A 25,281-nucleotide genomic window follows, 5' to 3' on the forward strand; every position below is an offset into this window, starting at 1 on the left:
TATATTCTTAGGAAATTCTATATTTGTGTTATCAATATACTTTATAAATGAGGAAATTTTGTTATCATGAATTAAATTATTGTTAATGGATCCAAATTTATCATAACTACTTAAGACTGATGAAGGAAACGGTGAAAACATAATCCTTCACGATAATAAAATCAAAAGTGTGAATAATGAGCAAGTGATAAATATACAAAAGAAAATGTTAAATATGATAAACCATCATGTGTAGATTTCCCAACCTTCCTATCTCTCGGTTAGAAAATATAATTTTGAAGCTCTGTGAACAGAGAGGAATGTATTCTATCTATCCATCTATCTACTCATATCTCTGATGCCCGTCCTTTGGGTGACCACAGGAAAAGTGTCTCCATACCTGGTGAATCTCAGTTGTGCATCTTAGCCTATATGCTTTACCCTTAACAGGCTACTGGTAGGGGACAACTCTAGAACAGTGTTTTCAGAGACTCCTACCTAATGTTTCTACTAATTACTTCTACCTAATGTTCCAATCTTTTACTTTTTTTCCTGTCAAATGTTCCTACCTGCTAATTTTATTTATTGCTCCCACCATCTGCCAAAAGGCACGGCTAGTGCATGGCACTCTGCAGCAAAATCTAGAGTTATGAAGAATGATATGTGTGAGTTAATTGTTATTCAGTTTTATGTGAGAAAGGAAGAGATTTTACAATTGTGCACAGAATGTGGATGAATATATTTATGATATGATTTGTAATAAAAGTTTGAGGACATTTGTAGAGCATAAAAGGAGTGGAAAGCTGAAAACAAAAATGTGATGAAAATGAGGAGAATAATATGAGCATAATGTAAACTGGTGTGATAAGATAAACAGGTTGCATAATAAAACATAAATGCCAAAAGGAATGGATTCAAATGATGAAGAGTAAATCACTTGAATTAAAATTGTCAAAAAAGTGATTCTGAAGGTAAAAAGCATAACATAAAATATAAAATAGGAGATACTCAAAAATGATATATCTGCCACCCTTGCATCATCACCAATGAGGAGGGAACTGTTACTTGTTCCATAGCTTGTCTGTCCATACTTCTCCAGACTGACTTCTATTAGGTTTTCTTCTATCCATTTGCAGACAATGTCTAGTTCTCTTTATAATTTCTATTAATCTGCTTCACTGCTCACCACCTTATATATTTATATATTATCCACAAAACATCCAACTATATTTACCCTCACATCCTTATCTGGGTCTGAAATCATGATTACAAAAAGCACTGAAGCAAAGACCATTTCTTGTCATATCCCTGGAAGCATGCCTACTTTTTTACATATGATTCCATTTGTTACTATTCTGAATTTTCTGTTATTTATAAATTCTCACCCACTTTCCTAGTTTTCCTTAAGTATTAATGTCTTACCACTTTCTCTAATAACAGTCTGTAGTTTAATGTCAAATTCCTTTTCAAAATCTAGGAAGATACTGTCCGTTCTCTTCCTTTAATATAGTTTCATAAATATCACTATAATGTTATCCCTGGGGATAGGGGAGAAAGAATATTTCCCATGTATTCCCTGCGTGTCGCAGAAGGCGACTAAAAGGAAAGGAGCAGAGGGCTGGAAATCCTCCCCTCCGTTTTTAGTTTTCCTAAAAAAGGAACAGAGGAGGGGGCCAAGTAAAGATATTCCCTCAAAGGCTCAGTCCTCTGTTCTTAACACTACTTCGCTAATGCTGGAAATGGCAAATACTATAAATTACTATAATGTACCAGTTGATATACTTGTGTGCTTTTGCCCAATACAAACCAAGATGGCCTTCATTTATGAGATTGATACAAACATGATGTTTCATAATGTTGTTCTTTATCGCTCTTTCATATATCATATATCAATGTAGATATACCCTAATGTACTGGAATAATGCATGTCATTCTGAGTATGTCTGCAAAACTGGACTAGTCTACACTTCAATTCAGTGATAGCAGGAAGGGGTTTCACTCTAGTCATCTTTGTCCATTTTTTGATAAGACTGATTGTATCAGGTCCTGGTACTGAAATCTCTAACTTGATAAATGGCCTCGGTTATGTCTATTTCTACAAAGCAATATTTGTAAAGGCATGCTCAACAAAGTGATCAAATATATAATCTTTTTTTTGAAAACTTATTTAACTGAATGATTAACATTTGGCAAATTTTTCTGTCTCATTTTTGTATTAATCCCCTACTATAAAAGGTCCAGTCTCTGATTTGTTTGTTCTTTGCTTTAACTTTGTACTTTAATAGATCCAAAAAGATCTTTAGGGTTTTGTTTCATCCCATGTATCACTTTCTTCTAATGTATGCTGTTCTTTTCAGTGATACTCCTTTAGTTCCCTATCAGCATTGTTTATTTCTTCTTCTAGAATTTAAAATCATCTCTGCTTAATGAGCATCAGCTTTCCCTTCCATTCTCTCCCATTCATCCATTCCTTTCTATATTTCACTATTTTTCTTCTGATAATTTGTTCCATACTCTGGTAGAAAATATGTTTTCTTTGAGATTAACATCACAGAGAACATCACTGCATTTGATATTAAATATGTGACCACACCAATTTAATCTGTTAAGAGCAGAAAACTGGATTGTTTAGGTTGTTTACATCCTCCCTTGCAGTATTCTGTCTGCCATCACATATTTCTAGAGAGAATACTGAAGGATTTGTTTCTTTCTTTATCTCAAACCTAGTTTCACTCTAAACTTTTATCTTATATACAGATGCAACACTGTGGTGAATAACATGAATATATTTTGAAATATTACATTACTCTAACTACAAATTGCACATGGACATCAGGTGGCTGGCAATGATGTCTACTGACGTGGATATGTTCAGAAATTAATTTAGTACAAATATCAGAACAAAACTGGATTAAGCCTCACAAGTCTGGTCATTGCACCTAAAGAAGCACAAAAATTTGATTTGAGTGGGTACAGAGAAGAGCAACAAAGATGGTATCTGAATTAAGAGGACTGGGCAATAATGTGAGGCTGAGGGATACCAAGCTGTCCATCATGAAGGAAAGGAGGGAGAAAGGTTACCTGAAAACAGCCTTCATGTTTTTAAATCACCTGGACAATACTGATAGTGAACAGATGCAGATGCACCACCAGAGTAACCTGAAGCCAGGATAAAAAGCTAGTTAAAAGTTTATAAGTCTTAGTTTAGTGTTAATGTGGTTGTTAAATACTGACCATTTAATGAATGCTGGCCCTTAACAAAGGTTAAAGAGCCTACTTGATGGCACAGAAAGCTCAAGAAATGGGGATCCATATGTGTAGAACTCTCTCCCCATTGTGTACATGTATGTAATTACATGTGGGAAGGAGAATGAAGATGCTGTTCTTTAAAGCCCTTCTAAATCTCCATTAACTATTGTCTGTTGTCAAAGTCCTCCATCATCCCATGATTAGATGAAGAGAAAGTATGAGAATGGGAGGTCAATGGGGATGCCTCCAATACAGGCCTCCCTCTTCCCTACCTACTCCCACTAAAATTACCCTCTTTCACAAATTTCTTCACATTTTTCATGTCACTCTTCTTCACTTTCCTCACATACCCATAAGTATCATAAGTTTTCCACCGCATCACTTAGATCATCCAGGAATCTACAGGTCAATAGCTACAAGTTACACTGGTAGCACTAGAGTTACTGAGAACAGAATTTTTTAGTGCCTTCCTATTGATGAAAGATATCATTAATCACTAAAAATGTTGAGTCAACTAAATATTTAAACATGATTTTTTTTTTGAAATCACATCAGTTGATGTGGGACTCTGTTCTCCAATAGCACATCAATTGCAATAGCCAACCACTCAACCTCATTCAACTTGCAATAGAAAAATGTACTCACCAAGGGCATAGACGAGTTGTTGTGACACTTGAGGGTTAACAGCAGCAGTAAGAACCATAACAGATGAAGCACCAGATGATGGCTGCATATCAACTAGCCACACTCGCAGCTGTGTTGCACCAGCACGCTCACGACCCTGGTAGTGCATCCAAAAAAACACATATAAAAAAGAATCACAGTGATTTTAAGAAACATATCACTGTAAGAAGGATATGAGATCATTCAAAAATCGCTCAGATTTATTTAACTAATTCATAATCATCCCAAGACCAATTTTTATGAAAAAGTCTAGGTGTTATCTAGGATCTTTCTAAAGGCTCAAGCAGCCCAAGGGTGTGCTACTTCTGGCATCATGGAAATGAAGACTTCTTTGGAGTAAGAAGTTCTTCAGCAAAACTGAACTCCCAATGATACAGCCGTCAAAAAAAAAAGGTGACTTTTCACTTGCAGTGTAAACTCGAACAGAAACAGTCTGGTAACAACTCAATCTTAGATTGCAGCCACAGATGAATTAAAGACAAAATATGGGAAAAAGGAGAGTGAAATGGTGGTACAATTCTTTGTATCAATGTAATAAGTAGCAAAATATATGTACACTGGATGATCAGTGATGTCGTACTTGTTAAAACATGAAGTAAAACCAAGCAGTTGTAAAAGAGAGGAAGAATCCATGGACTGCAAGCCTCTGAGATATGAAAATGTTACCCCATTTACTGTTCATGTCATATATATGACAGTTTCCCAACCCATGTCAGTGCTACTTTTGCATGAAACAAGATTCCCACTTTTTTTTATTTAGTGTGCCAAGATGGTGCTTACTGTCCTTTTCGGAGGTGCTGCCATCAGCTGGGGAGTATCTGCCCAATATGCAGGAGGCATTTGTTACAGACTGCTTCAGTTTACCAAAACAAATTGTAGAAGTTATGTTCTTTGATAAACAAAGAATTATAGGAAATATTGATAAACTATAGCTATGATGATGATAAAAACACCTGTGATGCCATTATATACATAAAGATGATTAAAAAGATGCTTATCAGCCCTATTCATCAAGAGATAGCAATTATTACAGTGTATGATTATGAAGAAGTCTTTGGATTCCTCTACTATTGCTATTTCATAAACTATTTTGAATCATCAAGACCCAAAAATTGGTTTGAGCAGTGGTACCTGGAAAAACGGTTAGAATATTAAACTAAGAAAAACACTAAGGAAATAAAAATATATAAAGCAGAACTTGCCAGTGCATACAAATATCTTAGTAAGGTTATTCTATCTCTCTAAAACTAATCCAGAAAGGTCATTCAGTTGTTATTATACTGTCCATCTCTTGTGGATAGGGAGCTGAGGTTTCAGTCCATTACACATGACAACTAGAGAGTGGATATGTGCAGATGTAGTCTTTTGTTTTGTTTCTGGCACTCCCTCTATTGCAGGAAATGGCAATCAATTATGAAAAAAATGTCATGACAACTAAAAAGTAGATGTGAGCGAATTGGCTATTTCTTTATTTGTTCCTGGCACGACCTCGTTAATGTGGGAGATAGTGAAAACAAGTGAAAAAAATAATTATGCTAAGGTGGTAGCAATTACCTCAACATAACTGTTTCAAAATAGTGTAGTGAAGTTGTAATAATACTCACATTTTGGTGTACACAGTATTATAGAATCATTCATGAACAAACATATGTATAGTAAAATATATGAGACCAAAAACAGCATCATAAATCGATTATTATTGTAGATATGATCTGGAGACAACAAAGGAATTGCTAACAAGATGTCTCATGACAATACAGAAATGACAATCTAGGTGCAAAACCATCAATTATTAGTGATAATAGACCATAAGAAAGATGGGTGAATGTGATATATTCTGAAAGAAAATTACAAAATAGAATATATACAGCAAGATGTTCTGGTGTTTGTCTTTTCCTGTAGAAAGTGACAGTAGATAGGGTTCAGTGAATGAATTTGGCAGATGCAAACTAAGATGATGGCTTAGAGAAACAAGGCATTTTTGAATGGCACACGAAAGATAAACTATCAGAGGCTTGTAAAGCATGGTTCCAATCTTATAAGCAAAGACTGTGCTAGTCTCAATGGATGCAAGAAACTTTAAAACTGCAGAAAAACCTCTTATTCATTCAAGACTCAACTGCCAGATATGTTATTAGCTTTTAGAATATCTGAGCACTTTGAGATGTCTTACAGATGCAGGAAAAAACAACCAGTGCTTACTGGTGTGGAATGTTCTAAAAGTGGTAAAATCTATGACCAAATGGCAGTTAAATGCTTTAGTGAACAAATTAGTACTGATGACAGAGATGAAATGCAAAGGGATGACAAACAATAATGATCAAAGGATGCATTTATTTAACCCTAACACTGTATGTAGAAAAAGAAGTAGGTTAACAAAAATCTGCCATCCTTCACCACTATGACTGTAGAGAACAATATTCTGATGTAACTTAGAAAAGGACTATAAAAATCCAGAAGCTGACATAAGGAGGCATGAAGAAATGAAGATACCATCCACCCATCCACTCATGGCTCTGGGAACTAATGATGCAGTTCACCTCCATGATTCTTAAACAGTTAAAAGTGAACTGTTGGTTAAGTGAGGATAGGTGGTAGTTAATAATGAAATCTGAAATTCCGCTTGACGGGACATCCAAATGTATCATGATAGGTCATACAAAAATTATACTTCTATGGCTCATTTACAGTAATGTGCAATAAAGGATGTGGCGGTGATAAAGCAGAAAGTAGAAAATGTCACTAAGGTGACAGCCAAAGGATATATACATGGGCATTTGGACAAGCGTCAATACTTACCCACACATGGTCTACAAAACTTTCTCTTATGTACTTCTCGACATTGCACTCATACACCAGCTTGTCAGGCTCCCCAGGAATGAGATACCATTTCTGTAAGGAATGAGCTGAGAGCACCAGCACAGCACGTTCACCTGACTCAGCACCTGGGACTCCCACTGCCCTCACTAAACGCTGCAAATTGAAAAAATCAGTCACCAAAGCTCTAACAAAATATGTGGCAGCATGACTTAAGAAAGAACATTCTCCACACAAAATGAATTTTTGCAAAATAAATTCCTTTACCAAAACACCCATCACACACACACACCTTCCCATACTCTTCTAATATTTTTTCCACATTTCACTTGGCCTTCACTTATAGCTGCTCCCACTTATCTTTCTCATGTCAGTTCATCCACATCCCTTTTTTCCATTTTCTCATGATCTCAATTTGATTTCCTCAATTTTCGTTTCATCCATTCTCTGAATTGTATAAACTTCTCATTGAGTGTATTTCATATGCTTGCAATGTGCAAGAGATTCTACAGTTACAAAACCATGTTCAGTAATCTATAGTTGCACAATTGCACTTGGCTTAACCAGCCTCACCACACCCATGGGTAAAGTTTTCCTTTTACATCTTTGAATCTTTCAAAAGTCTGGCAACATGCCTGACTTTCAAAACTTTTTGAAATACCTTTTTTCAATCAACCATCCTTACTTTAAGTACTAATCAAGTATTTCAACTCTTGTAATTACTCTTCTCAGTCTATATGGTATTTCTCATCCTAAATTAATCTTTCCTAAATAAAGTAATGTTACATATTCTTGCCAACACTTCCAAATTCTCTTACTTCTGTTTATTTCTTTTATTAATTCACCTATTGTTATAATAAGATCTGCAAACAATATCCCTAACTTGCAATTCCTTTCAAAAGTCTATATGGTATTTCTCATCCTAAATTAATCTTTCCTAAATAAAGTAATGTTACATATTCTTGCCAACACTTCCAAATTCTCTTACTTCTGTTTATTTCTTTTATTAATTCACCTATTGTTATAATAAGATCTGGAAACAATATCCCTAACTTGCAATTCCTTTCAAAAAGTTTTCCACTCTATCAATAACAATATATCAAGTACTGATTACAATTCACCTAACCATATCTATCACTATATACAATTCACCTAACCATATCTATCACTATATATCAAACAACTAAGGCAAAATAACACTTCCTTTTCTTACTAAAACACAAATCGCAAGCTATTCACAAGTAATCTATTGTCTGTAAATAAATATTTCACTGCTTTCATCAACCTGTCTATATGTAATACATTCTTATAAATTTCAAAAATATTTTCTTATTAAATCTATCATATCTTTTCACTTCAAAAATTAGTCTAAATGAACTCTTCCAACATTTTCTCAAATAACAATGTTGCCCCAGAAATGTGATCTAAAAATCTTCATTAAACCATGACCTCTCCTTGTTCCTCCCTCTAGGTAACTATCTACCAGTTATCCTTAACTCTATCATTATTTACCTAGGGAGGATCAAGTGCATTTAGCCTCACCCTCCAAGGTCAAATGCACCCTTTGTACATCAATTCTGGAGAATGGGGCCCTTAGCTCCAATTCGACAAAGGGAAGGCATACCCTGCTCATTGAGGAAGACTTGCAATAACCATGATTTAATCAAAATCCTTTTTTGCTACTACACTCCAGTACCCTTGCCTTTAATACTTAATAAGCTTATATCTCCAAAACTTTTACACCAAAACTTTTACAGTCATTAATGACATCTTTCTTTTTAAACAAAGTTGTAATCAATACATTCATCCAGTCCTTAAACTTTTGGTAAACTACTAATCTCCTTCCCCTACCCACTATCCAATCAATCTATCAAGTCTTACCACAGTTTTGACACTTTCTTCATCTATATATCTTTAAATCTTTTCTTTATCTCCTCATTAACCTCTCAGTAAATTTTTCTTCATGACTCTCAGTAACTCCTGATTCCATCATGCTGTTCCTCTTTACATCCCATCTTTCTCAACCTACACACTTCACCTGCTGTATCCACAAAATCCCTATAAATCTTTCACATCTTACCTAACACATAAACCAAGATATTCATCATCATACTCTAACCAAAGCTGGATTTTGGAATTCAAACTAAGTTTTTACATTTACAGCATTCTCTATATCAGTCTCTTCCTCTACATATCACAAAAGCACCAAATGGTCAATATTCTTACATTAGTGTTCTATCTGAAATATACCATCAGGCATGTGTAAATGAGCAAATTGAAACTCACTGCTTCTGGAGCTTGGGTTGGCATAGATCCAAACACCAAAGAGGAAACTCTCCGAGATATGCCCCCCAGCAGGCCAGCTGGAACCTTCAACTGCCGTACATTGATAGTCTGATTTCCTCCTGAGCCTCCTCCTGGTTGGATAAGAAGTGTAGTGGATGTGGTTGTTGCAAGAAGGCAGCCTAAAGCGGGTCCAAGGAACACCAGGCTATCACACTCTTGACCCTAGGACGACAATGGTATTGGATGTAACAGCCAACATACAGCAACTACACAGCAATCGTAAAAGGAAAAGGTGTACATTCTGTAATGTGTGCACATGAAATCTTTTGATACATAAGAGCTGAACTCCAGTGCCACTTCTCACCCTTAACAGGACTCTGGCAATCATCTTTTGCAAACAGAATGTCTGCATCTCCACACAATGCTTCAATCATTCTTTTAACCCCAGTCAGACATGAGTTCAGCTCATACCCTTCAGTCACCTTGAATGGACAGTCTCTCCCACTTAGCAAAGCACCAACCATTTTTGGCATAACTTACAACACAACATTCAATCCTCATATCAATGACATCAACATACAAACTAAATGCCCTCAGAACACGAAGTGGCACCAGTTTTGGACAAGAGAAAGAATCCCTCAACATCCCATACAAACAATTCACCCACTCCACTTTATACCATGCCTCATCTACCTGACATTCCAATCTCTCAAAACCAATTATAGCAAAGCAGCAAACCATACAAATAAAAGCACTAAAAACAATCACTAGCTGTCTAGTAACCACAAACACTCAACACCTTCACAACAAAACAAAGCAACCACAAACATTCAGAACCATCACAATGACACAAAGATTTTCCCAAAGCAGTCCCACCTGAACATGCTCAGCACTTAGTTCTACATAACACTACAAGAACCTCCCATCCAAACCACTCTATAACTAACCACCAACCCCAGGCAGAAATAAAAAGTTTAGCCACCTTTCACCTCAGTAACCAATAACTACAGATCCCCCAACTCCAGCAAATAAAAATACTAAAAATACACATATACACAGAAATAATTCAACAAGCACTAAAAAACTGACCTCCTCACTTAATATCATTAAGCTCCAATCCACCAGGCATACACCCATCAGAAAACACACTCCCCAGACAAACACAAATCACTCTTTTCCATTTACACTCGTCAACCGATACTACAAATCCTGTTTCAATACATCCCAAGACCCTTCATGCCCATGATGCAACAACCATAAAAAAAGACACCACCAGGCACTTACAATTCAATTGCCCTATCCTCTCTGCACATAAACACACACACACACACAACATCACAGACTTATGGCCTGTTAGCCTGACTGGTGGACTTCTGAGTGCTGCAGAAGCCTCAAAAGGATAAAAAAGACTCCAAGGATAGGAAGTAAGTACTGTAGAAGTATAAATAGATAGTTAGACACACAAACAGAGAGATAAACTGACATATAGGAAGATAGAGAGATAGACTGAAATATAGGTTGATAGAGAGATACAAAGATATGTATAGAGCTTTGAAAATATGTTAAAAGTTGAAAAGTGATAAAAGTTATCAAATTTAGACTGATTTTTTTCATGAAGAGCTGAAAACTTCTGAAGAACCCTAAAATCAAAAGATGCAGTGAAAGGGTTAAACAAAATACAAAAATATTACCTGTAGTATAATGAACTATATTTAGAAAACAGTTCATGTTATTTACTATACATATATATGGATGAGTAACAGAAAATGATAATTTTGGGTTGTAGTTCACAAACTATCTCCCATCAACTCCAAGACTAACCTGGAGCTCTGTGCTGACTTCAAAATAAGATCCCTCATGAGCAATACTTGGCCAGTATCGAACAAATCCTTCAGGTGATGCAGCTATGCATGATGGTACCTGAAATAATGAAAAATATACAGCATCCACCAACAGTTTTCCTGGCCCATTTGAAAATAAATTAAGAATATCAAGGAATAAGATGTTAATTGACTTTCTTAAAAGATATGTATTACAGATATATGCATCTTTACTATTCATGCATCTATCATGGCCAAAAACAAATAAATAGCATATATCAAACACTATATTAGGCACTATTTCTTTATTCTGAAAAGTACCCTGTGAATCCACATGACCACCCTGATTTATGGTGGGTGAAGGTATATGGAATATGTGAAAGTTGGATCAAGTGATATAGTATTTTGCAGTGCTAGGTAACAGAATCCAAGTTTTCTTTTTGAATTCTCGGGTTAAGCTTTCACAAAGTAAGACCAAAGTAAATGCCTCAGCTGTATCTCAGCTAACAAGTAAAAGAAACTGAGATCTCTGAGCATATCAAATATGTTACTGACATAAGTCTGCAAATACATGTATAGCAATTGACACCATGGCAGTGTAATCATAAGCAACAATTATGCATATATATTGTGATTATTCATCATTAAACATTTTCAAAGTCACATGTGACATTAGTGCATAAAACCCCTATCCAGTAATATTCATCACTATACTCTCTCACAATCCATTTACTCACATGAATCCACATATCTTATGGGGAACATTTATGCAAAACTGATATCCCTAACTCCACAAGGTGGCAGAGGGCAGGGAGACCATTCCTTTGAGGAAGATTTGCAAACCTGCTCACTAGGATAACTGATATGAAAATACAAAGAACACTCCTTGTCCCTTTAAGCCTTTACATATTTTTGCTTTCACGAACACTGTTTACCAGCCCACGTACCTGCTCTTTACTGGCTGAATAAACAACAACCAACTGGGCACGATGAGCAAGATCTGATGGTGGCAATGTGAGCTCCCGGAACTGATGATTGACAAGGCGCCGAGTATCATCCAGCTTATAACGCCACACTAAAAGGCGACGGCCACAGACTAACCATGCCCATCCACACTGAGACAGTACTGCTGACATTTCCACATTACCTGAAATGAAATGAACATCAAATTTTATTCTAGTAACATCATATAATTGGAATCTTTTTATTCATAAACATTATGCTGTCAGAAAACTGCAAAAGTACAGTAAAGCTGTGAACTTACGATCAGCAAATGTGAGTGCTTCCATGACCAGTGCAGGTAAGGATGCTCCATAGCTTTCCAAAGAATACTGACCACTACCTTCCAACAACTGAGAAGTTTGCAGGGAACGGTTGAGTGATGATCGACTGGAAAATGTAAGCTATTCACAGTGATAATATCTCGTTACAAAATAATTTCATGACACAATCATTCTAACTCCTAGTGATATAAAAACAAATTGAATAAAGAAGTGTGGGGTAAATGCTACTCACATATGTTAAAAGAAAATAAATCATGGCTATGGGGGGTAAAGACATAAGGCTCTTATGAATAGCTGAAATTTCACTCTCATCTCTACAACGAAAGAGAGTGAAATGGAGAAACACACCCAGATTTTCTGATTCAGCTGAACTCAGAATGGTTGACTGAAACAAAACAATTCTGTTTTTCTATTAAATCAAATCTCATTTATCCCTTATCCTGTACTATGACAAAGGAAAAGGAAGCCCCATTCCCTGGGAGAGGTTTACTAACTTTCAACCTTTAAAAAATAAAATTTTAAGTTAAGCATTCACCAGATTCATACATAATTCTGTGACATTCAAGGGACTGATGAAATACAGATTCACTGAACTTCTGGTACATGGGTGCACATGATCTATGTCACAAATAAGCCTTATGACCAATGACTGAAGAGATAACGCCACTTCTCAATTTAAGAGTGATTACAAAGTGGCATGTGTAGGAATCTAATGCAACACAAAGTCACTGAAACTGTACCAGATGTATTTCAGTACCTCCAACAAAATTCTATAAAAAAAAAGACACCTGAGAAAGTTCAGAACAATGCAACTGAACATGTCAACATTAACTACTTTGAGGAAAAACCAACAGAGAAAAACACTGACCGACTGGTCATCATGGGTAAACCTTACAGAGCTTCAAAAATATCAGCTACACTCGTATATCTTGTACATCTTTGAAGTCCATTAACTACCATTTAAGTCCAACAAAATATACTCTTTAAATACTCATTTTCCCATAAAAGCTAAGTCAACTATTTCTGATGCTACCTTCCAAAGGAGGGAAACCAAAAACAAGTATATCTATCATCAGTAGCTGTCTATCCACCCTATGGGTGGAAACATCTATATTCACTACATAATTATCATCATTATCACATAGCATCCCAAGACCCCTTTTATAGAACACCTACAGCTTCAAGGGTAAACTATAATCAAGAGTAGGGATAATAATGGACTCCCTTGAAGTAAGAAATTCCTTGATATGACAGTACATACTTCATACTCCTTTTCATCAACTAAAAATGATGTAACCTCCCAAAGATAACTTTTCACTCACAGTGTAATCCCATGCACTAAAATCAGCAAATAAGTATAAAAAAATATGACACTATTCATATGAGTTTGTAAAATTAAAAATTTTTGATGATTCATTGCATTAAATAAAATTGGAATGCTGATCATACAATAAATCCAGTTTTCTTGAGACACAGAAAACAGACAAGAGGAGCAGATATGAACGAAAAATAATATGTAAGAAGGTACTAAGACTGTATTCTATACATCACTTGTTCCAACACTTAATCATCTCTATACTAAATCTGAACTTACCCTGGTGTTCCAAAGGGAGATCGCCGTGCACCAGTACTAAAAACTCCTGCACTCCGTCTGCGTACTGCAGCAGCAGCTGCAGCTCTTGCACTTGCAGATGAATAGGAAGGTGTAGCTCCTCCCCTTCCACGGTCGGCTGCAGGTGTATACATTTTGCTGTGGGAAAATATATTCCTGTTCACTAAAATGACAAAATGTATTGGAGTAAGCAGCATATCTAAATAATCTCAAGTGTGATCAATATCATGGGAGTTGTAAAAATCCTTAAAGTTAGAAAATAACAAAAGTATAGATTTGAATCTAAACCAAGTTTGGGTTTCTCATAGTTATAATATTTAATAATTTTTCTTTGGCAACAAAGATCCTAAAGCAATGTATCTTAGAGAAATGCACGTTCTTTTAAGCAAACTTTTTTATCATATCAAAACTGCAGTCCTGCAGGGAGGGTGTTCAGTCAGTTATTGCTTGTTGATGACCTGGCACTGGTAGGAGCTTTGAGTGAGAAACTGCAGTAGCTGGTCTCTGAGTATAGGAGTGTCAAAAAAGAAAGTTGAGAATAAATGTGGATAGGAACAAGGTAATTAAGTTCAACAATGGAGAGACAGCTTACATGGAGAAAACATGGAGGAAGTGGTGTTTTAGACACCTGGGAATGGGAAAGACAGCAAATGGAACCACAGGAGCTGAAGTGAGTTGTGAGTGGGTGAGGTCGTAGGAACACTGACTAGAAAGAGACGTCACTGTTTGTGAGGGTGAATTACCTATACCCCTAAACAATGAGAGGATAGCAAAAAAGTCAGTTTTATACAACTGCAATACTGCAGGAGGCTTTGTTGAATGATGAAATTTATATTTACATTAGCAACTGTAAATTAGGTTAGGTTTGAACGCTGTAGTTAACTTCAATTAGGTTAGAATGTTTGGTCGAATAGCACCAACCGTTACAGAGAAAGATGTCTAGTGTTGCATCATCGGGACGAAGATCACGAAATATCATTACAAAAATACGTATAAAAAAGGAAGTAAAATGCTATTATAAACCTTACTCTTATAAATGGACTGGGGTCTCCTACAGTATCATTAATGTACCTAACTAACCATACTTAAAGTCGTTATTCGAGATCTTTAAATCACCTTAGGTGATTCTGATTTCCCGAAGCTTATTATTTACCAAATACACTATCAATGTAAAACTGTACTATAAACCTTCAATTTCACCTTCCTTTCTCGTAGTTATCTTGCTACCCAACTACAATTTCAAAAATGTCTACTCTTATCAAAAGCCAATCTTGACATTCAAATACTCACGCAAAAATTACTCAAAATGTTCCTCCGTCACACTTGACCTCATCAATCCTCACCCGAACCACCACACTAACTGCCTCCAGGAACTATCAATAGTAGTTCCCGCCGCCTCGTTTCAACTGCCCCCACCAACATGAAGTAACAACAACAAATCCAGCGGATATCTCGCATTTCGTCGAATGGTTCGTGAGGGCCTATCTACCTGCGGATTCCACCCTCAGCGTTCGTGAGAGCGTCTGGCCAAAATCCGGTCGTGATAACGCCCGATTCTCTAGCACTTATATCTATCTGTTTACGCTTGACTGACACTAGATATTCATTTATCCATAACTTCTCGTAACCCTCATTCGTGAGGGTGCAACTGAAGTTTTAATAGTCCAAAATAACAAGGGTAGTCTATCTCAAGGCCGCTCATGAACGTGCAACATCAATGGACAGAGTTGTGTGTGTGTAAGCTTTTTCTCAACACTAAATGTCAGGAAAGGGGTGATATTTTTTCTCCTATCCTCCTTTGAGATGCACAGTTTACAAGAAACGTAATAAAATTATGATTAATATGTTCTTAATGGTGATTCTAACCCTCGAAAGGTAAATAAATGAATAACTAACCATAACTACCCACCTGGGTAGTTAAACCATAACTACCCACCTGGGTAGTTATGGACTGGTTTTTATGTTGGATGAATCTAAGGGTTGTTGCCGGACATATTAAAGTGGAACTATGTTGGGAGGTTCTTTGCTTCAATCTACAGTAAAAATTTTAAGCTTAAAAACTTTATCTGGAAAGGATCAAGTTGTTTAATTCAATTGCTAATTCGGGATTTCACCTTATTTTCCAGACATAAAACAACGGCGAGTAAATATGAACGGACTCAACCTCAGTCGAAAATGGTGCATTAGATTTAGAACGCCATATTGCACAATCGTCAGCATAAAACAAGTATGTAAGATTACCAGGGACGGAAGCTGAAGGCAGAATATCTTTAACTGAAATATCACAACGTACTGAGTTGAAACGCTGCTTTGCCTCATCAAATTCTCTTAATCAAATATCGCCAAGAAAATTTTTCATACAATTAAAGTGTATAATACAGCTTGTTTAGTCATGATAAAAGCTATCTTTAAAAAGTTTCAATAACCTCCTAATACTATAATACACATTCTTAAGCCAAGAACATATATTCATACTTTTAAGTTAGAAATAAATTACCGGTAACAAGTACACAGTAAAATAGTGCATGGTCTCGAACGAGAGTTTCCTTTATATTAATTGCATTTGATGTGTTTATCTATATGACCCTAAAGTAGGGTGTCAAAATTTACTCCGTAAGGAGAGAAATAGTTTTTCATACCCAGTTGCTACTTCTTTACGGGTTTTAATGTAATTTTAGAAACAAAACCACATTCTAAAAATATTTATGTAATCATTTTATATCGAGAATGTAAAAACCAATATCAAATTTATGTTAAATGTATATCCTAATTGTAATTATTATTCTATAGTTAGAAATAACAAACCTATAAGATTTATTTGTGTAAAATGTTTCTCTGTAAAGAAAGAAAATAGTCGGTTTCTGGGACTTTATGATGAGCGACCTAGAGGAACTCATTTAGCCCGCTATCCTTTCTATTTTGACTATCGATCCTACAGTCTAAATGTAATTAGTAATACTAAAGTAAAATATCTCAAATCTAAAACAATATTAAACGTTAAGAAAAATTTGGAGATATCTAACGTCAAACAAGAAATATTTGCATGAAACGGAATCAGAGGAGGGACATTTATAAAATTTCTCTCTCTCTCTTTCAGTTCTTCTGTCTTTGGTGAAATATTCCACAAGTTCTGTCGATTATGATTTTAACAGTGAATTAGCAGATGATCTCTTTATTGTGTTGATGGATGTCGAATATGTTGGACGGATATATATTGTCATGTATGACTGAAGATAAAAATGGATCTCAAACAGGCCAGCAGGACTTTATCACTATTCGTCCTTAAGATATCAGCCAGTCACGCTATTTCCGGCTTGAATCTGTTAGAAATGACGTGACTGATCCAATAACTTTGCCACAGATGAATAAACGATTTCTTATCTGGTAAAAGGCAGGACAATACGAGCACCGAGGGATAATAATGACCTCAAGTCTCATTGAGGTCGACTAAGCCAACTGGTCTGCCTGTCCATTGCCGTGAATTTTGCTACTTTTAGGCAACAAATAAATCAAATGCCATCTTTATCCGATGAATCTGATTTGTTAACAATATTACCCTGTACCTCATTGATCTCAGAAAATTACTGATGTAGAATGAAATTATTATGCATGGTCTCTTCAACAGCAAATTATTCCTCATAGATAATTTAAGTCCGGGTAGGTAAACGGTACCCGAGAGAGAGAGAGAGAGAGAGAGAGAGAGAGAGAGAGAGAGAGAGAGAGAGAGAGAGAGAGAGAGAGAGAGAGTACTCATTTGACAAAGAGGAGAGACAGATCAGGCCAAATTACTTCCCTTTGATTCTTGGTTGTGAAATCCTACCCGTCAACTACGCGAGAGAGAGAGAGAGAGAGAGAGAGAGAGAGAGAGAGAGAGAGAGAGAGAGAGAGAGAGAGAGAGAGAGTCATACAAGGAGTGAGAGTGTGAAGGGTCTGTGAACTGTTTTGATTACCTTACTTTTGTTTTTCCTGTTATTTTTATCAAGATTTAAAGACCCATTTGGGTGACAAAATTGTCTCCGTTAGGAGAGAAAATGGTTTTTCATACTCACTTGACACAAATGTTTATGTGAATATATATAAATAGATAAATAAAAACTCTATTTTAAGAAATCTATGTAAATTTGAAAAATTTATAGCATCCATTATACTATAATTTATGAAATAACATACGATAAAATTTGCATTTAAATATCAAAAGAGTACTTGAAAATCGTACCATGGAATAAACCAATAATAATAAAATTGTTTTTTTTCTACTGTAACTGTAGAGTAAATACCAAGTATAGAGTATGGTGATACAAAGAATCTGGGATAACAAAAGAGAATCGCAAGAAAAGAAAAATAGAAGATTTGATGACGGGTGGACCGTCTTGGTCCATGTTGATTTTGAGGACACCTTCACAGGTTCCTTCTTAGGTTCTTGTGTTACTGGCCGGATCTAGAATTTTAAGAGTAAGGGGGACATAATGGAAGAGCCTTAGAGAGGGGGACATGTGCATTAGGTAGAAATAACGATGTCACAATGAACTTCACCTATACTGACTATATATATATATATATATATATATATATATATATATATATATATATATATATATATATATATATATATATATATATGACGCTTGTCTCTCCCTGGAACTCCCTCAAGGGGGAGGCCACGGCATGAGTATAACCAGTGAATTGCAGTACTGCTTCTTAGCCTTTAGTGATTCAGCCTTAACAGGCCACTGGCAGAGGACAACTCTAGCACAGTGTTTTCAAAGGCTCCTACCTAATGTTCCTACTGACTTATTCTACCTCATGTGTCTAATGCTCCACCCTGCTACTGCTACCCACTACTCCCCCCCCTAATGTTCCTACCTACTACTACTTAAAGTTTCTACCTACTGCTCCTGCCTAAATAAACCTTAATACTTCTATCTGTTGATCCTACCATTCTGCCAAAAGGCAGGGCTAGCGCATAGTGCTCTCTCTCCTCTGGAAAATCAAGAGTTACGAAGATTGAGATGTGTGAGTTGAGTGTTGTCAAGTGTTATGTGTGACAGGTTGAGCAATTATCGAAATCCCGTCATAACGGAGTACCGACGTCTAACATCTTACCTGTACATACAACACACTGTCTGACTTGACAAGCAATAACCGTTGAATGGGAGAGTGATTAAGGAGGGTCACGTGGCAGGGGTTGACCTGGCTAACTGGGTGTGTCTTGAACAACTTTTCTTTTATGTTTTCGTTTTTTGCACAACACACGTCTATCTAAATGGGCTCACTATACTCTCATGAACAATGAGACACATCCATTAGTGAGAGTAGATGTGGCCTTAGAATGACTTAAATTTTCTGTTGGGGATGTACTTCGACGTTGACGGTCGTAATTACCCTGGTAATTAGGCCTAAGGCCCAAACAATTAACCAATTACCCACAAGCCACCTCTGTTGGCATTGGCAACCTGAGAACACACACACACACAACCTCCACCAACAATAGTAATTCGTATACGGACTGTCATTGAGATGATCCCTCGCTAGGCTAAGACTTGACAAACTTTTATCACCCCCCCAAAGACACACACACACACACACACACACACATTACCCCCGAAAACGAAGAGCCAAAAATGCATAATGAGGGCATAAGTGGTCTCAGAATTATCTTCAACACCCGAAAGAGTTAAAGAATTTTCTGTTGGTGAATGTAAGATGACGCCGATGGAATAAATGATCCTGTTAAGTCGATAGGCCTAAAGGCCAAACAAGCGACCATTCTCCCGGCCACTGTAACATTTATGGTAACGTACAGACTTACAAACTTGCTAAGTCGAGCTACATCCCTAGGTCTCTTTCTGGAAAAGATTACAACGTTTCCTATTACAAAACTCAATAGACCAACCTCGTATTACAGAATAACTTCAAACTTAGAACAGACAACTGGATGACTTCCCAACCATGCCTACATGGCACATCATCAAATTTATTTTCCCCACAATGCACAACCTGTAGAAGAATTTAAGCAACAGGGCATATGTTCGCTAGATGCCCTAAATACAACCTTAAATTGATTATTGAAATAAAACAGATGCCTTAACACTGAAAATGATTTAGATGAGTCCGGCCTTGAGGAGACTAAAGAAGCGGTTATTTTCTATGTGCTGATCATTTTGACGTTATCTATGTCAAGATCTATAAAATCATATTGCATGTCAAATTACATTTTCAAAACTGAATAGCTATTTCAGGTACTTCAGTTCTTCTTCAATAAGTTTAGTCACTAATTGATAGAGCTAGTGAGGATTTTACACTAAAAATGAATACATATAAAAAGGGTTGCAGAATAATGATCTTCTCTTAGGTGACTGGTCTTCAAAACCATTTAATATCAGTGTGTGTGTGTGTGTGTGTTTGTGTGTAAATATTCGCCCATACTTAGCTTTTCACAGGCTACCACCAATGACAGCCCGTTCTTGGGTGTACCATTACTGAAACGAGTCGTAGTTGTGAGGTGCCATTACGGATTGAGTGTGTATTTGTTTCATTGGGCTGGCAATAATACCAAACCCGGACCCACAATATTTCATGGTGGGTGGGTGGATGGGGGGAATTGTGGCGACACTGGCGAATGACATTCAACTGGGAGATTATCTATGGTATATGAAGGCTCTATATATAAGGAAACCACGCGTAGCTTTATCATCAATTTGCCTCTTCTCAATACTGCTCTGAAAACTATAGTCATATAATTTCATGAGTATATTACATGGACAAGATTTTATGCAGGCCAGTTTTTGATTGCCAGGACTACGGCAAATACACCATCAGTGGCCAATTACTTACACCGTTATTTCAACATAGACTTCGTTGCTCAATGCAATCACAGATGAAATACACATTCGCATTACCAATAGGAATAAAACAGGGCCCATATCTTACCTATATCATGGTGAAAATGCCACAATTGTCCTCAACTTCGTGGGTAAGCATGTGTAAACAAGTCAAATGTTACATCGTCTGCTGGAGGATCAACCATAGCCTCTTCATTTATATCATAAACACATTAAGGATGTCAATTTTATCACGATGCGGGTGATGCGAGAACAAGAAAAATGATACAGAACTAAAAATGCAGTTGTACTTTAGCAGAACTTATTGCCTTATAGGTAGGTGGCGCGCTACCTTTACCCCTCGCTGGCTACGAGCTTGTGGACATATCCCTGCAAGCTTTTTCCGTCAAGCATGGTTTTTGATTTCCTTTCCCATGGATTATATAAAAAGTCATCCTCAAGTAATACTTTATTAACGTTACTTGCTGTAAGAGCAGACATACCCCTGATATAAGTATATTCCAAGTTGGAGAGAGCACACCACCTTGGGGTACGCTAGCCAGGTCAGATTTTGAATTCTGTAAAATATTCATGTGGATCCGTGCAGTCCTTTTCTTTTGAAAATTACATATTGTTCTCACCATTATGTCAAGGAGCAACATTTTGCATAAGTTTGTATCAGAAGCTTAAATCATCGTGATATATATTACCATAGATGAGCTTTGTTGCTACTATGAGTCATTGTTTCCTGTGTAATTCCCCTACTTTAGTTTCCATTCAAACTGCTGTATGTAAACTACTGCCTTTTAGGAATGTTATTATTGAATATCAGTCTATATGTGTTGATGGATTCGCCAAGACTGTCTGGCCCGGGGTGTTGACGATGTCGACTAATTCTCGAGGTGCCATGACGGTAAAATTAGTTTCGAACATCCACCTGTTTGCGACAGAAATGAAGGCCAGAATGATTCAAAAGACGTCATAAAACCCTCGGAAAAACAATTTCATGACAAAATTCACTGTATGAACGAACGGTAATATAATATCCTCTATTCAATGTATCTCTTGATCATACATTTCAGATACAAAGGCCTAACACTGCAATGAGAGCATGCATAACCTTTGAATAATCTTAAACACCTACCCTCCATTTAACGCATATCAATCATTATTTTAGTTAACCACTGAATTGTCAAAATTTTCTTTAAAGTAAAGAAAATGGCTTTTCGTGCTAAAGTCTCCCTAACTAAAATTCAAATCCATAATTATTTACGTTATACACTCGTACGAGTTTTGATGTCAAAAACTTCAAATGTCTTTATAAAACATCTGATCAAAAAATAGAATACATATTCAAATGTTTTTAATCAACAGAATTCCAATATGATGTTCAGTCTAATAATGCGTATGTTCAAATTTACTTGGGAAAAGAGTAAAACTGTTATTTGGTCAATCATGAACTGAAGGATTGAACGTGTTTGGGAAGAAGCAGTTCATCTCATTAGTCCCATCCCTGAGCCATCAAATTTAATCTGCCCACACTGCCAAACCCCATCACCAAAAAGCACTCCAACAGATGCTCCAGCTGCCTTCCCTACACATTACTCCTACTGGACATACATCAACCACTTGGAAACACCAAATGCAGCCTCTCAATCTCTTAAGAACAAACACCCAAAAAGCAACAGTATAAGATATACCAACCCTCTTCTCAATTATATACCCCATTGCTCCACAGAACCCCCCAAAGAAACTAGCCATCGTACAACTCGATGGCAATGGCTTCAAACATAGTCAGGCACTCCTAAACCTACTCTAGAAACACAACACACCCAGCTTTCTTACAAGAAATCAGACTTATACCCCAAAACCACACTCCTATTGTTCTACAACTCCTCAACCATAAGATAAGAGAGACAACAAGAATAAGAAGGACCAAGAATTCCTTCATCACATTATCCTATTTGAAAACACCACTCCAAGATCAAAACATCACAAATAATGGCTGCTCTTGAAATACAATCCCCAAATCACACAGCACTAACTACAACATAATCATTACCTACATACCTCCACCTACCAGTTGTCCTCCCTGAAACTCTACCCAACTGTAGAACCTGTCCAACATTCCCAGTATCTATCAAAGTAATTTTAATGCCCTCATCCTTCATGGCTTCATATTCACCCCTAAGATAACAAAGGTGAATTACTCATAAATCAATTGCATCCCATCCTCATTGTCAGTATATGCAACAAGCTAATTGGACTCCCAATCCACCATCTCCGGCAACCAACCTTGCCAGATGTTAGTTTTTGCACACCAGTTCTGCACACGAAGACCACGTGGAACACATTACATGAAATCTCCTTTGATCACATACCATTCCAATAATGACACTTAACCCATCCAAGATAGATAGTAACATAACCTGAACCTCTCCCAAGTTGCAAATCGCAGAAAAATAAAGAAATGAGCACAGACAAAATCACATGCCATCACCTATAGCCATGGAAGAAAGCTGACCCAGTCCAATGACATCCCTTTGCCAAAAGATCACATAAACATACATGAGACTCTACTCAAAAATCAGTCACAAACCAATCACACTCCAACCAAAAAGGTCATAAAAAACCTACACAAAATACATCCAGAAAAAAAAGCTGCTCACCTATCCTTCACTCCCACAAACACAAGCAATGCAAATAAAACTATAAAGATTTCAGATTTAACAATTTGGCCCAGTTGCAATCAACCACTCAATCTTCAACAACTCTTGTACACAGCAAAATCCCAAACATCAGGAAAGTTTCTGACACAATATCAGTCTTGAAATCCTTCAAACTATCCAGCCCTCCCTCCTCTTCCTATCCTGCATCACTTTTGTCTTCAGCGTCTAAACTCTCCATGAAACTAATCCACTACAGAATTAGGTAAATTATCCTGCTCTCATGAATAAAATATTATTTTAGACCCAATCACTCCAATATCATGCTCCAAACAGACCTTCCCATACACAATTAGTAACACTCGACATCAACAAAGTGTTTGTAAGATGCCTCCTGACACATCTTCATACAAAACATACCTGACATTACCTTCAACAAAACTGACAAATAGTGGTTAGTCAACTTCAATGGTGGCTGCCAAGCCAGAGTCACTCACAAATGGTTCATTTCATAAACCCCCAAGTGTACAATTGAGTTCCCCATGGAGCACTATATGAAGACAACCTTATAATAAAACTTCAATGCCCTGACACTACAAACATGCAATACTGCATTACATGACTGGAACAGTGTCACATCCAGAATAGAATGTAAGCTCTCTACTTTCTACCTTCTCATGTCTTTCCCAATACCTATGACCTGGCATATTTCAAAAGACAGGTCTTTCACATTCTCAAAAAATTGTGAATACTTTCCCATGTCTTTCCTTTTCCCATATCATAATTCTTCCTTTATTTCAATTAAGGCCCAGTCTTGATGTGGACTGTTGTCTGTAACTGGAGCCTTCAACATAAAAAAAGAAGCATCTCCACAGAATTCTTGTCACCCTTTGAACACCAAACATATGAATTAAACCTGCACCCTTCCATATCCTTGAATAGCCAACCACCCCCACTCAACAAAACACTAAACTACTCTGGGCATCATGTATGACAAACACAAGATTCACTCCCAGTTCCACAAAAGTTAACAAAGACAAGAAACAAACTGAATGCTCCCATGACACTAACATGTACCGGACTTGGACAAAAAAAATTCCCTTAGTATCTTCAACAAGCAATTCAACCACCCCGTCCTACGCTAAACCTCAACTGCCTGATCATCCAACCCGTCAAAAGCAAATATCACGAAGCTACAAACCAAACATAACAAAGCACTCAAAATAATAGCTGGCTGCAAAGAAACCAAAAAACACTCATTGCTTATAAAATAAAAGAGATTCTTCCAATACAGTCCCACCTGAATATACTCAGCATTCAATTCTGTAGAACAGCACTTTGCTCTTCTCATCTAAACCACCCCGTAATTATCCAAAACCTCCCAAATAGAGATAAAATGCTAAACTCTGCTTCACACTTCAGCAGCCTATAATCACAGATCCCCACTCCCCAACAACAGTGACATAATATATATACACTGGGATGACCTGAGAAGCACTAAACAACCACCCTCCCAACTTATTTTAAAAGATCATACCACCAGACATACACCCATCAGAAATCAAACTCCTTTGACATATAAGAGTTACTCTACTCCATCTGTGCTCTGGACATCATTCATCCCTAGAATATTACAAACAATGAATTAATGTGTCTCAAGAGCACTCGTGCAACTATAACAATGAATTCACAGACCACTTACTTCTCATTTCTCCAGTACTCTCCCCACATAGACATATGCAAAACATCACTACAAGTTTTAACTTATGGTCATGTCCACTGGACAAGGCCAGCTTTCTGAAAGCTGTAGGACCCATATAGATGATAGAAAGGACCTCAAGGATAGGAAGTTAAGGTAAAGTAATTCAGAATACCAAATAAGCAGGAAAACTACATAAGATGGAGTGTTTGTAAGAATAAGAAGAAACACACAGCTGTACAAAAAACTTTATATATTTCACAAATTAAGCTCTTTATTTGTGTACATTTACCAATGGATATCAAGTAAGCATTAAAGCATTAGCTCATGAAAAAAAAATCATTACCTCAGACACATGATCATTA

At 36.7% G+C, this 25,281-nt stretch overlaps 1 protein-coding gene across 2 annotated transcripts in view; it reads right to left on the reverse strand.

Moving 5' to 3' along the window:
- The window catches only part of Nup133 (nuclear pore complex protein Nup133), a 53,244-nt gene extending 38,073 nt beyond the window's left edge, over positions 1 to 15,171 (reverse strand). Inside the window, exons 1-8 of one of the 2 annotated variants that reach the window (XM_071675782.1) lie at positions 15,074 to 15,171; positions 13,713 to 13,868; positions 12,100 to 12,224; positions 11,783 to 11,982; positions 10,837 to 10,935; positions 9,016 to 9,237; positions 6,712 to 6,885; positions 3,874 to 4,009 (exon numbers count right to left, since the gene is read on the reverse strand). In XM_071675782.1, coding sequence (XP_071531883.1) covers positions 3,874 to 4,009; positions 6,712 to 6,885; positions 9,016 to 9,237; positions 10,837 to 10,935; positions 11,783 to 11,982; positions 12,100 to 12,224; positions 13,713 to 13,864 — 1,108 coding nt within the window. In that variant the 5' untranslated portion in view covers positions 13,865 to 13,868; positions 15,074 to 15,171. Of the gene's footprint in view, positions 1 to 3,873; positions 4,010 to 6,711; positions 6,886 to 9,015; positions 9,238 to 10,836; positions 10,936 to 11,782; positions 11,983 to 12,099; positions 12,225 to 13,712; positions 13,869 to 15,020 lie in introns of both variants that reach the window. The other variant, XM_071675781.1, reaches the window with a different exon arrangement.
- Positions 15,172 to 25,281: the final 10,110 nt, after the last annotated feature.

Source organism: Panulirus ornatus, chromosome 21 (assembly GCF_036320965.1).
Source record: "Panulirus ornatus isolate Po-2019 chromosome 21, ASM3632096v1, whole genome shotgun sequence".
NCBI lineage: Eukaryota > Metazoa > Arthropoda > Malacostraca > Decapoda > Palinuridae > Panulirus > Panulirus ornatus.